Source organism: Phyllostomus discolor, chromosome X (genome assembly GCF_004126475.2).
Source record: "Phyllostomus discolor isolate MPI-MPIP mPhyDis1 chromosome X, mPhyDis1.pri.v3, whole genome shotgun sequence".
Classification (NCBI taxonomy): domain Eukaryota; kingdom Metazoa; phylum Chordata; class Mammalia; order Chiroptera; family Phyllostomidae; genus Phyllostomus; species Phyllostomus discolor.
In genome coordinates, this window is record NC_050198.1 from 17,631,863 (window position 1) to 17,647,854 (window position 15,992).

Genomic DNA, 15,992 nt, shown 5'->3' on the forward strand with positions numbered 1-15,992 from the left:
ATATCATCATATGACCAGGATAGACGCTTTGGAAAGTTTGGTCACAGTCGGAAACGTGTGAATGACACAGATTTCTGACTTTCTGAGCACACTATGGCTTGCTCTTGCATTCCCTCAAGGAACAGGCCTTTTATATTTACTATATTTATCAGCAGTTACCTTCAGAACCCCTGCTGGCCAATTAGACTTTTCTCGTGGATTACTTGCAGGCACAATATTGTGTAATTACTTTCTCAGCAGTGTTTACTTGATTGTCTGGCTATATGGGGAAAGGTTTTATACTCTTATTTGCATATAGAAAGCAGACTCCATCCACTTACTAGGTGGATCTACCTTCATAGCTACACAGCTATAAGAGAATGATTTACAATGAGAAGCTCGGCTATTAACAGTGTTACAAAATCAGCCATGCGTGCAAATAGTGAATGTTGCAAAGCACATCAAAAAAGAGTTATCCCACAAAACTCTTCACGTGTCCAGCCTCAGCTCAAGAACTTTACAGGCAGTGTAATAGAAAAAAGAAACAATACTCTACTCTGCCCTTCCTGAAGAAATCCACATGAATCGCATGGGTAATTGAAGCAATGTATTATCAGTGGTTAATATGAGATTACTGGTTCTCTTTCAAGGGCATTAAAATTATTTTTGAGGATTCCTATATCAATCAAATTAGATTCTTACACATGCTGAGTTAGTTGCAAAGTGGGACTCTCTTAAAGAAAATATGAAATTTATTGAAAAAAAAAAGATCGAGTAGAAGCTCAGGCCTTAGTAAACAAATATTAGGTTACCCCCCAAAATTGGACCTACTGTCAATAAAATCACTAAAATATGAGAATCAGAAAGCCCCAAAATATAGATTGGTTATTTTGGCAGTTAAGCATGGTTTTTCAATACATATGTAAAAAAATAACTTGTCTAAGCAAAAACAAAAAAACCCCTTAAAATTGTTAAGCAACACATCTTTCAAAATCAAAGACAGCACTGAAAAATGTTAAATAAAGCACACAGATTGAACAGAAAAAAATGTATTTCTGGTCAGTAAGATTCTTAAGCAGATTTTATTTATGCACAATATATTTTACCCTACATATGAAAAAGAAACCACAGGCAAGGTATATTATAATTTTAGCTCTAATACCTTGAGAGCATTATGTTTTGTCTGTAACAGCTGCTGTTTTATCTTTATTTCCTCTCGCTTTCTCTCATCTGTGATTCTTTGTTGTAAGTTGTCTCCTCTTTGCAACAATTCTTTTACAGTACCCTCATTGTCTTCACTCTGATTAAAAACAACAAGTACAGTCTTCATTTCGGTTTTTAAAAAGCTGTACATCGTTAACAGAGATAATAAAACATGTTATTTAAACACCAAGAAAATCCCATTTAAAACTCGCAGGGAATGTTAGGATGAGACACTGTGCTCACAGTTTATCTTTACTATGTTGTATTTTAACTTTGCACAGAAGTAAGCTTCCTCCCGCCTAGTTCAAAAGGACACAGCAGACACGGGGCATGGAGACAGATGGGGGAGTGAGGTGCTTTATCATTTCAGACCAGTGCTGAATTGCTGCAAAAGCATTCTTTCGGCTTTGAGTTTTCAGTGTATTTTTAGAGACTTAAAAAGTGTGGAGAAGTAAACGAAACTTGTCATATCTATCATTAACTAATCCATTTAGGAAGATGGACGTGGAAGTGTGAGATGACAACAAATCTTACAATTGTCACACACTCACTCCTAAGTGAGAATATTTTGTTTTGAATGTGCACACATTTCTAATAATCTCTGCTTTAAATAACCTCAATGCCCAAATTTATGACAAATATTAGGACATTAGGAAGAAATGATATGTCTAACTGCTGTCAAATGCTGCAAATAATTTCTAAAGATATGTCATATGTGCATGTTATTTTTAAATAAATACAATCCATAGGTATTAAGATACAGTTTAGAAAAATGGCTTTAAACATTTTCGATATGCATTTTGCTTTTTAAACTCCAAAAATAACTTTATTTACCTTGAATTAAAATTATTTGAATAAGTGTTGGTCTAATATACTAGCATATGTGACCATGTAATTTTTCACATCTAGTTTATCTTTCCACTCTCTATATAAAAACTTTCTATCAAGGAGGTTCACCTTTTAAGGTACTCTGATGGGCTAAGAATGACAAATACTAAACAATTTTTTAAAAGTCGTATGTATCTAGATGTCACACTTTGAAATTTATAGTGCACATTTAAACTTCCACACACAACTAAGAAACTGTTCTTTTTTAGAATAATTGGGATTTCTACCTGAGATTTATCAGTTACTAGTCTATTGAAATAATGTAACAGACATGTACAGGGGTGGGCCAAAGTAGGTGTACAGTTGCGAGTACACAGGACACACAGTTTATTCTTGTAGTATTATTTAGTATTGTATTATTTTCCCTAAGAGCAACTGCAAACCTACTTTTTGCCCACCCCTGTATATTTATAGCATGTAAAAGACTTCATTGATTTTAAGATGTCTTTAAAAAGTCTGCAACATTTCCTAGGGCTGAGGACAAAACAAAAATAAACAAGAAAACCCCCTACTTCGCATCTTTCCCTGCACCAGGTGAGACTTATAGGGCAGAGGTGGTGATCGGCCCAAGAGGTAAGCAGCACCCTTTTCCACCTCGGTGCCTTCTGGTTTCTTCGTGGTCTTGAAGAAGAGATAGCTGTAAGTCAGCCTCTTGGAAAGCCTCTTCTTGTTTTTCTTTCCATGAGCTGAGTGGGCAGGGCCACCAAACCCCTTACACGGGGAGGACCACCAACTCAGGCAGCTCCCGGAAGTCAGAAATGATAGCAGTGGGAACTGAGGTGGGTGGAAACAGCTCTCCTATTGCCTCCCATGCAATGGATATATTGCCTTTTGATGTCACTTTCAAGTATTATCTGAAAAGTCTCTAGCATCAGTACATGCCAGAAACCTCTAGCATAACAGATGTAAAGGTTAAGAATGTCTTACTGGTGGTGGCTGTGAAAGAAGGGAAAGGCAAGTGTGAAAAGGAGGTGGAGGGAAAAAACGCAGTGAAAAGGGATGTGACAAGAAATATTCAGGCCAGACAGAAGTATAAAAGACAGTCCGAAATTTATCGGGGTTGAATAAGGATGTTATGCGTTTGGGAACAGCCTGCGTGGTTACATTTGTTCACTCCCATGAAATAAGCAGCATAAATTTATATGTATTTTAGACATACATTGTACTAGTTATTCAAGTTTTTGGCAAAACCACTGCGGTGAACTTTAATAAGCAATGTTTACAATGATTTTATTGTATGCAATTGCTCCTTTTCTGAAATAAATGTTCTATTACGAAAAACATGACTGACACAAAATATCAGCCATCAATAATAGTTGAGTTTGTTATTCAATTTCCAGGTTACTTTCTGATTTGATTCTTTTTCCCCATTACATTTTATCCTCTGAGTTTGAAAAGAGTACAGGTCAAAGCAAAATTGATGAGCTATTTATTAGTGCCTGTAAATGTTCCTATATGACCATACTATATTGGCATGCATAATCCAAGTTCAACAAGAATACTCTGCATTTCTAATACATCATGAGAATCACAAAATGTGCAAGGTGTGGCCTAAGAACTTAGTTGGAGACGTGAGTTATGTAATTTCTTTCCAAATATGTATTCATTTTCACTCCTAGTTCATTCACACTTTTATCACAACCAATTTACCATATCTTTATTGAAGTCTTCCTCTTTCAGATTCACCCCCTGCTGAATTTCAGCCTCCAGTGGTTCAAGCAATTTTTGTATATCTGAGTTAAACTGCTCCAATTCCTTCAAAGGAATGGAGGCCTAAAAAAAAAAGATAGTGCTAATTTAAATTAAAATTACTTTTTATTAGAAACATAAACCAAAAAATACATTTGTTCAACCTCCTGTTGCTAAAATAATGACATGCATTATGTTTCCATATTATACTTTATGAAAGTTTTGAAATACAACTGGGAAAGCACCTGAGGATGCCAATAAAGACAAACATTTAACATCATCGGAGCTGAACGCACATGCAAGACAATGCAATTCATCATTCTGTTTTTTCGACAAAAGTCAATTTCCATATATTTGACTGAGCTAATTGTTAATATTCTCAAGCTGAATTTGATCTTCTTTTAAATATTCTAATATAAATACCATTAGGGTAAATATGCCTTATCAGAAATCGCCTCATTCATCAAATAACAGTAACCTTGGGTGGAACTGCAGAACTGTCTTCTTATCCTCAAAAACAAACAAACAAACAAACAAAACCCAAAACATGGCAATCTGCTCAGATATTTCAAATGATACTTTTAGCATGGAGAAAGCATGACAAGCATGCTCTCATAAGACAAACTATGCCATTAGCTTGCCTTAGAAATGTTTTCTTTCATAGCACACCACGTTCAGATAAATGAAACCAGAGTATTTCACGTAAAAGGATCTGAATCATATGCTTTCAAACCTTACAAACACCGCAGTTTCTTTAACTTTGAAATTCATAATGAGCCTAGTCGCAAACAACTTGAAAACATCTTGTTTTTCTAAAGCAGCCACTGGAACAGGACTGATGCACGATAATGTCTTGGAAATCAAATATATACTCAAAACAGCAGGCAATATTTAATTATAAAAGTTCAAACAGTCAGCAAAAGATTCTATTGATCTTCACTCTGTGCTCAATTTCTTTGCATGAAAACAGCAGAACATACTGCATACTTGATAGCTTTTGAACTCAGAGATGACATACGGAAACCTTATTTGCTCATAGAAAGAAGCATTTTCCATCTGTAAAAGGGATTCAGGAACAAGCCCCAGCGCCTTACGGCAGGATGACCGCATTCATCAAGTGGGCTCCCCACCTACTCTTCCCCAGCCATACTTGTGCTTTGTCTTGATTAGACGGAAGGCATCTTCTGGAGGACCATAAGGGTACGTGTTCAAGGGGAAAAAATATCTCAAGGTATTTAGTTACTAATGAAAACTGAATAATCGAATGCTATTTACCAGGGCACGGTTGTCACATGCAATATGAATAAACACTTTTCTTCTAGGCGCTTCTACATGTGCCAGAAAGGATTTCTGGGCTCTTTTTTCAAGTGACTTACTTTCACTACTAGTGTATAAATGCTAATGACCATTTGTAACTTGAAATTCATATTCGGTTCTTGAACCAATGCAGAATGGTATTTTAAATATGATTAAAGGATGTTTTAATGTCTGTGTGATTAATGTACTTGTAAATTTAAAAGTCATATCTTGTTCAAAGTATTATGAAAGCAAAATGATGAACAGATTTTAGAGTAATAATAACTACACAAAATTAATGTGGCGGTATTTTGCGTTATTGAATTGTTATTCACATTTGCTAATATTGAATGAGAGCAACCACACTGTTCTACATGGTTTTTGTGACTGTTTGATGATAAGTAATGTTACGATCACTTTTACTGACTACTTGGATGTCAAAATAACATGGATCCATTTGCTTGTTTCTTGTTTTACTCCTATGCCTGCTTCCTCTCTTAGCTCATCCTCTCTCCACATACTCAAATATAGTGGTTTCCAAGGCTCAGGATGCGGGCCTCTGTACCTCTCAATTTCCCTTCCCTAATAACTTATATAATCTTCCAAAACTTAACCATAACTTTTATAGTATCTCCCAAATAGTCATCTTTAGCCATGACTTTTCTTCTGAATTCCAATCTACATTCTCTAATAGCCAACCAAGTTCTCACTTGAAGTTCAACATGTCTAGAAATGAGTTCATTACCTTTCTGCCAAATTGCTTGCAATACCAACTTCCCACATTCTATTCATAGATGGCCATTTTCCCCAGTCATTCAGGCTTAAAATGTACATTGTGTCACTTTTTCAACACTTTACCCTAATGGCCAAAAAATGTCAAATAATTGTCCATTCCTTCACCAGGGTCAATTTGCTTTCTATTCCCAGAGATACCGTCTCTCCTCTCCACACACAGAAGTTAAGGCAGTAACACCCTTCTCGGGGTATAATCTCTTTCCCACCTCACCAGTTCTAGCCTGTGCACTGCCATCAGGGCAATATACCCCCAAATGTGACTTTCATTATGTCATTTCTCTGCTCAAATAGTACAAGTAGAATAAAGTCCAAATTCTAGCATGAGAGTCAAGGCTTCCCCTAATCTTGCCCCCAAGGACCTTTCTAGCCATTTACGAGGATTCCAAATAGTGATCTTTTCTGCAAGTCTGTTGGTGAGCTCCTGCTATCCATGGAATGCGTCTAGTGTTCTGGCGAGCAGCCTAAGTTCCTAAATGAGAATGCCCCAGGTGAATCTCAGTTGCACCATTTCCTCACTGAGGGAGCCAGGACAAGTGCTTTTTCCTCTTTGGGCCTCCGTTTGCCTATTTGCAACATAAGAATAAGAAGAATATCTACCTCATGGGGTTGTTATGAGGCCCCAATATATTACAACATCATCTGGTACATCATACATTGTCAATAAATGCTGGTTATTATTTTCTCTCAAAATGTATGCACCACCTGACATGCAATAAACACCCAACAGATATTGGCTCGTTTCGTTTCCTCTCAAAATCAGACCCATCCATTGGCTCAGTTCCAGACTTCCTCTTTTGAAAACATCCTCTTTACCAAGGATAAAGTCAATGCTTGTGGACATGGTGTTTTTATTTTACCAAGGGTATCTGACAAGCTCATGACATTCTAATAGGGAACAGGGAGAAATTGACACTCCAGTTTGGTAAACTTGTGTCATCCTGACCAACAAACACTGCTGATGAACTAATCTGCCATCGCTGCAGAGGGAGGTCTCAAAGAGGATACCGTAGGGCTTTGACTTGTTCTGCCCGGTGCAGGATTTTCCCCAGGCATTATTTGGAGACAAAACAAAGTAAGAGGAATGAGTTCCATGAACATCCCATGTAAATGAGGAGTTTGTCTGTCTTGTTTGAGCTAGAGTCACTCCTGGCACATACTATGCACTTATGCCATTGTAGAAAATTGAAAAGACCCAACTGATAAGTGCTTCGTGTATGCACGTATATTAATGTTTGGCCAAATGCTAGCAACAACGATACCAGATGGTATGAAAATAATATAAGCAGATATAAACAGATTTTAGGAAACACTGCTACAAAATAAAGAACTAATTATTGGAGCAAGATAATGCATACTTAGTTTTCATTAGGAGTATGCTTAGAGTCCAGATTTCCTGATCAAAGCCTTCTCTGCATTTGTTAAAAAGGTCACTATGCATATTAGGGATCTGAATTAATCTCTGTGGTTCCAAAGTGAACAACCAGAATCAATGAATAAAATTCATTTGGAGCCTGAATTTCAGTTTACTCTAGGAACAGATGATCAATGTTGCAGATGTTTTTTTCTTTTTAAAATCACTAATTTTAAAGTAGTAAATTTCTCATTGCTGAGAGTATACAATTAGAGGCAGAATGGCGATGTATTAGGGTTCATGTTAGAAATGAGAGTTTTCACATGAATACGTCTCTAAAATTTTATCAACTTACAGGAAATTCTTTCCTCTAAATTCAAAAGATTTTGTTTATCTATAGCAGTGCAGAAATATAATGTGAGCCATATATGTAATTGCAAATGTTCTATTTGCCATATTAAAGATTGAAATGTGGACCTAATTATAGTATGTATTACTTAACTGATATGTCTATACTATCATATAAATTTGTAATCAATATAAATTAATAACATAATTTATATTAACTTCTTCATATTACTTCAAAAGCCCAGTACTTACAGCACATCTTAACTTGAGTAGCCACATTTCAAATGCTCAGTAGCCATATGTGGTTCATGGCTACTTTATTAGACAGTACAGATTGACAGTAACTATTATAACCATGGCATTGAAAAGAAACAATTGCTCTTTATTATTTTGTAATATGTTGCAATTGTAAAGTCTTACTAGTAACTGTCAAAATACTTATGTTTTATTTAGTAAATTCTAGTGAATTTAGATAATTCATAAAATGCCCATCTCATTCACTTGCATTCAAATATACTTTGAGAGGAATATTCTGGAAGCCACCTGGGAATAGGAAAACTCATAGCAATGGGTTTGACATGTTATTCCAGGAGTCTGTTCTTCATCTGTGTAATCTTAGATTGTGTTCCAGTATCTTACATGTGAGTATAATGTCATTTGGCTTTCAAGGGTGTATGCTTTGTCTCACCAGTAGATTTTTTAATCCTTGAAGGGGGGAATATATCTTATACTACTTTGTATGTTCCATAACAAATAAAACTCTTTTCCTTTGTGCAGAAAAGGAGATTATTATATCAATTATGCACTTTGGGACATCCAATATATTAATTAAATTACCCAGTGACCAATTTTATGACCAAAATAAATGTACCTTCTCAACTCAATTATTTTGGCTATGGTACTGGCTTATCAGACCAGCCATCGGACAGCTATGTGATTACCACTTTTTGTTCAGTCACAAGGAGTTGAGAGAATTTAATACCTTCCTTAACTGTCACTGGTTCACCATTAGGTCATGACAATTCTACTATGAAAGGCACTTTCCTGGCCAATCAAAGTTGAAATGTCATTCCTCGGTCTTCATTGTCTTTATAATTTGTAATTCTTATGAAACTTTATAAAAGAAATGCATATAAGGAATAATCCATAATTTAATGGCTCACTCTTGAGTAACCCAAGTTGAAAACATATAACATATATTCTGCCTGCCTTTTCAATTCAGAATTATAGTAAAGTATTTAAAGGGGCTGAAATCAATGATGAAGAAATCATTTAAATTATTGTGTGAATTACTTCTATTGACTTTACAGAAAATATATGACCACAGGAGAACTAGAATCACAATGAAATCACACAGTGTGAGTGAACACATGATAGGTTTGAAAATACATAGAAAATAGTCAAACCAAGGGTATCATATCACAGGAGGAAGTACAAACCAGGCATAAGTTTTACATAATTTACTCTTTTACTTACCTTTTCATCTTAAGAGCTTTAGCATGACTGTGTAGTCATACAAAATACAAATAAAGTAAAACATAGGGAAACATAATAATCAAAAAGAGAGATAAACAAACACAAAAGAGAAAAGAGACAGAAAAACTGAGAAAGACAACACTTTGTTTTCCTTGAGTTTTTAATGTTGTTTCAGATTGCCGAACAGCTATTAATTGTGCTTTTCTTTATGCTTTCGGATTAATGAAGGTTAAGGCTTTGTTAAAGTTTTAGCATTAAAGGTGACACATAACAAGTTAACAAACAATAACAGACTGGTAAGAGCAAAATCAATTACAAATAGATTCACTGTATATTGGAAGCATTCAAAAGTACTTAGATACACTTTATCATTTTTAAAATGTAAGCTTTCTTTTAGTTAAATATCACTTCCAACGTGCATAGATACACTAATATAATAATGACTGTGTTTACACAGAGAGCAAACATTTGTTAGTATGGAGTATGTCATCTCAGACATCACGATAAATGGCCACTACATTCAAATTACACTAAAATCTAAATTGAAAATAAATAATCCCAGTGCTACAGATTTGGTTTAAAATAGCTTCAAATCAATCAGTCTCCTCTTTCCATTCTGCAGTTTCGAAATTTATTTATCATTACAATGCTGGTAGAGAACAAAATCAAATAGAAATAAGTCCTGGAAACTAAAATGAATAAACTCTCAAGGACCAATAACATCCTATAATACAGAAAAGACATACTACTGATATGCTATGAAGAGTTATTAAAATCAAAATATCTGGAAAGAAAGCTTACAAAGAGAAATAAGCATATTGAAAACATCTATATAGAACAAAGATAATCAGATAAAGTAGTTTATAGATTTTTTTCATTCATTCAAACTTCATGAGAGTAAACTCCAAGAAATATAAGAAATAATACTTAAAAATGAAGCAAACAGAGCACGCGATGGTGACATTTCATTGGCTGCGTTCTTTTGATGTTAGGTAAGGTATTGTTTTATCTTTGATGCATGAGGATGATAACAATGAAAACATGTGGTAAATTTCCAAATCTGTGAGGCTAATTAAAGGACACAGCCTAGTACATCCCTATTGGTTTTGCACTGATGAGATTAACTTCATGTTCATGCTTTTCAAAATTGGATATAAAACATATTGATTGGTTAAGATACATTGATGGTTCAAGTATCAGCCTGTTGTCTACTTTATGTTAAGTATAACTTGATTATTTTTCCACCTCATGATTACTTGAATTTAGTAGTAGTGGTTGAAATAGAAGTGGAAAGGACTGAACTATAAAATATATGGAGAGAATGGTGAATTAAAAGCAAAAACATAACATCTTAGAGAACTTGGTCTTTTTTATTTTGATTTCCTTTCTTCTCTTGTCCTCCCTTCCTCTGTTCCTCTCTTATTGCCATTCTCATTTCAATTCTTTTTGTTTTGAATACAAAGAAGTATACCGAAGCCACTGTGTTTTAAGTGGAATTGAACACGTCTATACTAACACGTGCCAGGCCAACAAATATCTGATGGTGCAGTGGTAATAAACTATACACAGAGGCAGTGTGTCCGAGTTGCTGGCAACTTGAGGAACTCACTGGCTCTCCCAGCCCCCTCTAAACATCTGAAAGTCCCTGGCTCAAGGGATGACTACTTTTGCATCTGTTAACTGACTGAAGGAATCATTTTCATTTTAAAAGGATCACAATCAGGAGTCACCGAATAGATTTAATCATTTTAAATGCCATGCTAATAAGACCTGGTTCGTTCCAGCACATGACGCTGCTCACCAAACTCAATTAATATCTACTCTGAAAACATTTTAGATGATTACAAACGGGAATTATTATCAAACCTTCAAAACAATGAACCTTGCTATAGGAATAGGAAATTCTAATGGGAATCAAAAATGTTGTTGATATAGAAATACTATCAGTAGGTTCATTTCATATTTATTTCAGTAAAATAAAATTAGTAGGAAGAGTATTACATCGTTTAGGTATTAATCTATTAATATTACTTGTGAGTTTTAGCTGTAATTATTACATATTTAATAGCCTATATATTAAGTAATACCTATAGATCTTTAAGTTTTCATCTATGCTTTCTGTTACAATTTCCTTGTAGAGAATTTTACTAAAAGTTAAATATATAACAAGGATAATTATGCCAATTAACGGATCCTGTTCTCTTCTATCACAGAAAGTGTTTAATTATAAATAGACTCCAAGGGAAAAAAGATCAACATATTTATATTGATAACACTAATGAAAATTAGGTTTTAATTAAAATGTTCAAATCCAGTAAACATTATTCTGGCATTCTAGGTCACATTCATGTGATGCATTATTCACTTCCCGCTGATGTTTAGGAGAGCCAAAATATCTGTCTAACCTATCTTTACAGGATTTATGCATTGCTTTTCACATATAAAACTGCTATTTGCTATAGATTAGACCCACCCATGTGTTTTTTTTCCTAATATATTCTACAATAAAATGGGAAACTCACTTGCTTTCTCACAGCCATATTTTTATGGCTATAAAAACTTGGTGTGTGCGTGTATACCTGAAAGCATCTGGTGCAAGGAACAATTACTTTTGATCTTCTAACACTAATTGGAGGTCAAAAACTTGACAATAACATTCTGGATTTTTATATAAACGATGCTAGATTGTCCAAATCTCAAAATTTTAAGGCCCATTTGGAAATTAAAGAAAATATGATATATAATATCCAATGGCACATAAATATTAAAAAATAATTAAGACATAAAAAAACAAGTTCACCTTTCTTGTGGTTAGTATCAATTGGAGGGCCAATAATTTTTTAACATTTCAGTTCCACAGAAAAGTGAACTATTTCTAAGTCTCTAGAAGAGAAAACAATCAAAGCTAGTTATGTGTGTAAGTTTCATAATATTCTGTAACAAAATAAAGTAATTGCCTATATTAATAGGATACAGCTAGGACATAGTCTGATTTAGTCAACATTCCTTTGAAACTAAGTATTACAACATCACATACATATATCTTGATGCACATTTTATTCTTGTAATTCATATGCAGACTTTCATACTCAATTAGTCTTGAATCCTGAGTCATTTTCAGTTCGTCAGCTTCTTGGCACTCTTATGCAATAATTTAACTCTAGGCTAGTTCTCTATGGCTCTAGGCAAGTGATTCTCAAAGTGTGGTCCCTGGACCATTAGCATCAATTTCATCTGGAAACTTTCTAGAAATGCACATTCAGACCCCACCAAAGGCCTACTGAGGCCGGGGTGGGGAGGGGGACGCTACAATTTGTTTTAACAATTCCTCCAAGTACACAAAGGTTTGAGAGTCACTGCTCTAGACTGTCGCATTTTCCCATACCCACATATACATCTTTATTTGAGATATTCGCCCATCTAGACCATTGCTATGGCTTCCAAATTGGCTTCCCTACTTCCTGCCATGATTCAGTTGAATTCTCTTCACAACAACTGTTAGACTAATCTTTCAATAGGGCATGAAAAAAACCATCAAGAACTCCTCATTGCCTACTGAATTAAGCATAAACGATTGGATTGTTTGTCATGACCTCTGCATACTGTGTCTAACCATCCTTTTCAGTCTTACGCACAACTAAAGCTTCATGCTCCATGCTCTATATTCTGTAAGCAAACTGAGCTTACTCTCCATTGAAGCTCTTTCATAGGTTCATCCTGAACTGTTATCTCCGCTCTGTTACTAGAGTGGCTGCTAAATTCACTCGGCATACACTCATTCCCGGCCCAGCATCCGTGAACATATCTTGCTGCACCATTACACAGGAAATTCCTCGAATCGCTAGTAAACTCCTAGTGATATAAGCACCACGGTACCAAACACCGTGACCTGAAATAGTCCGTGTTTGGTAAGAGTTCACTCAGACCACTCCCTTTCCCAAACCTTTCCTTCATTAATTCTTTAAGATCTCCCTCAAACATCATCCCTCCCAAATTGCTGACTCTTATCTCCATCTTGGCTTCTTAGAAGAGAAAGAGGGGTAGAGCTGTCTTAAGTAGTTCTATTTAAGAACTAAGTAGTCCATTTATTCTTGCCTCCCTGTTTTCCTTTCTGTGCTTCTCTTTCCTGTCACTTCCTTTCCCTGATCTTATCCCTCCGCACTATGCTGCTCTGTCACCATGTTCAGATGCCCTAAAGCGGGAAGAGTTGACACATGGTGTCTTTCCCCATTGATTCCATTTCCTTTAACCAGGGTTTGGAAATTATCACTGATTACTTTTTAAAACCCTGACCCTTCCCATTAAAATGGCTGTTTTTTAAACAGATTTCATACAGGCTAGGGGGAATTAAGCTTCCTTGAAGTCATGAGCTACTACAGATTGGACTATCGGAAATGGGAAGAAGTATTATTTCATGTATTTTAAGGGTCGTATCTGTGGCAAGCCATAACTTCTTAGCACTTCCTAAATTGGTCCACTTGATGATGTATAAAGCTGGTCCTTGCAATAGAAATAGTAAAGACATTTGTTCTTAGTCCCAGCCCATTCTAGAAGAGGTTAGAAAGGCAAATCAGCTATTCCTCCATTTCTTTTTCTGTCTCAACCCTCAACATTTGGTCATTAGAGTCAAAGTATAAAATAATGGAAATCATTATTGATATCAAAGATTTTTACCTTTTTATATGTATTGTATAACAATTTGTAGATTTTTTTAATGCATGCTTTTGTATATCTTAGATCATTTGATTCCTGCCATCATCTTAAGGTTAAGAGAAGACAGGCATCATCTTACTATATTCGAAGGTGAAAATGGGGCTCTGAGAGGTAAATGGTCATATCTGAGATCTCACTCAAAGCAAGTGTTGTGCCTTGAAGTTAAGAACTTTTTCTTCTCATTATATTATTCCTCACTGATGGCTAAAATTAGCACCACAGAGAGCTGCATCTAATGGACAAGTTCTCAGCCAATCAAAAACTAGGACCCCATGCTCATTGCTTTCTGGATTTTGGGATTTCTACCAATACATAGTCCCTGCAGGAGACAGAGATCTTGTATTCTTGACCAGCTAGTGAATGCAGGCTTTGTTTGTGAGTTTCAGGATAAATTTCAGCTCTACTCAATTGCCCTTTCCAGTTGACCTTTAAAATGCATCCTGAAATCAGTTCTTATGCTAAGGCTATGTTCTATTTATGTTCTTTCCCAACCTACTTTTGTTTTTTTTAATCACTACAGGTCACTCCCTAGGTTATTCTCTTAAATGAAACCTACCCATTAACTCAACTATAAGAAGGCTGTATCCCAACCCAATCCCACTGTGCTCTACTATAATAGGAACCTGGCTTTGAGATCAAAGGCCATGCCTGAGAATCCCAGCATTTCCAGAATGACTGTACTCTGTAAACAAATACGCATATAAATCATTATTTTAAATTTCTTATTGTATCAACAAAGATATCATTGGATTGTCAAATTTTAGAAATACCAAGGCCTAATCCAACTGATTAGTCCTAATTGTAACTCATCTAATTCAGAAATTTTACACCATTTTTGTGGACATAACTGGTCCCTCCTCAACCCCATCATAGGAAAGAGAAAGGGGAGGAACCCTACCACCTAGTAACTGTGTTACCCATTTTATACATTCTTTTCTAAATAATAACTCTTTTTAGGGATGGCAAGATAGCTTTCTCTTTAAAAACTACTAATCTGGTTCAACTCCTTTATCTTACAAATGGTGAAATGAAGTTGCAGAGAAACCTCATGTTCCACCTAGTGCTGACAAAGTTAGGTCTAGAATTCAGTCTTCTATGGATACTGCCTTCCTATTATACTATGGCATTGCTGGGACCCACCTCACTCATTCAGTGAACAACCCCATAAAGATAAACTAGCGGTAAGTATATTCTATGACTGCAGTAAGTATTTAAGTTTGTGTTGTAAACAGATACTTTTAAAGCGAGTATTGTTTACATCTCTGTATATTCCCACACTCACTAGCATAATGGATATGCAATATCATTGGTTGATGAAATGAATAAACAAACAAATGTCAGATATGCCTCAGTTTCGTGTTTCTGGTTTCATGATGCTAGAGCATAATTACCTCTTCAAAACCTCCAAATGGGGTCACTATTGCATCCAATTGTCTCTGGTCATTTAGAGAAAAGGGAATACTTAAAAAGTACAACTCTGACTGTCTTGTCAATGAATATATAATTGAAAGTATTGATTTAAAATCTCTTAGGCCTTTCTTCAGGAAAAAACACAAACGATGTACATCAAGTGGCTCAACTGACACAGGGTATCTGCAAGCACACTGACAAATGTGTATAGAACATAGAATGAGAATTCACAGATGTCTCTAGGCCACGCTAAGCTGACTACTATTGGTGCAGGATGAATTCCATTCATGTTTCAAAATCTACAAATCACAATCATGTGCTATCTTTTTTCTCAACCTACTGTTGATATAATAAAGAAAATAATACCCTGTTTTTCCCTTAAATATTCTATCGCTGAGTGACATTTTATATGCATATGTAGTGGGAAGGATAAAAAATTTAGTAATGAAGTATTACATGATTGAAATAAAGTTTGGTTGTTCAGAGTCTTCATACTCTAGGGATATCTCCAGAAGTAAATGCAACTGTCTTTTTAACCAGAGGAGTGAATTCTTACACAAAAACAACTATGTCTGTCAGATATTGTTTCAGGTGAAAATGCCTTACTTAATATATAAATGCACAGAGGAAACTAGTTAACTCCAACATTACAAAGAAGAAACAATGAATTAAGGTAAGCTAATATCTTTCTGCTTTGGGAAGGTGAGCACTGAAGGGTAGCTTTTGGATGTGCATAAAGTACTTCAACCATATCACATTCCCATATATTTTATACACTCCTTTAAATATGTACAATATGTTACAGTGATACATTGTAATGCCTTAAAAAAATGAAACAATGTAA

At 35.2% G+C, this 15,992-nt stretch overlaps 1 protein-coding gene across 3 annotated transcripts in view; it reads right to left on the minus strand.

The window, feature by feature from the left end:
• DMD (dystrophin) overlaps nt 1–15,992 on the minus strand; it is a 1,951,120-nt gene that overhangs the window by 1,142,629 nt on the left and 792,499 nt on the right. For all 3 annotated transcript variants that reach the window (XM_036016633.1, XM_036016635.1, XM_036016634.1), the window contains 2 exons: nt 3,721–3,843; nt 1,142–1,279 (listed from right to left, as the gene is read on the minus strand). In XM_036016633.1, coding sequence (XP_035872526.1) covers nt 1,142–1,279; nt 3,721–3,843 — 261 coding nt within the window. The remainder of the gene's footprint in view (nt 1–1,141; nt 1,280–3,720; nt 3,844–15,992) is intronic.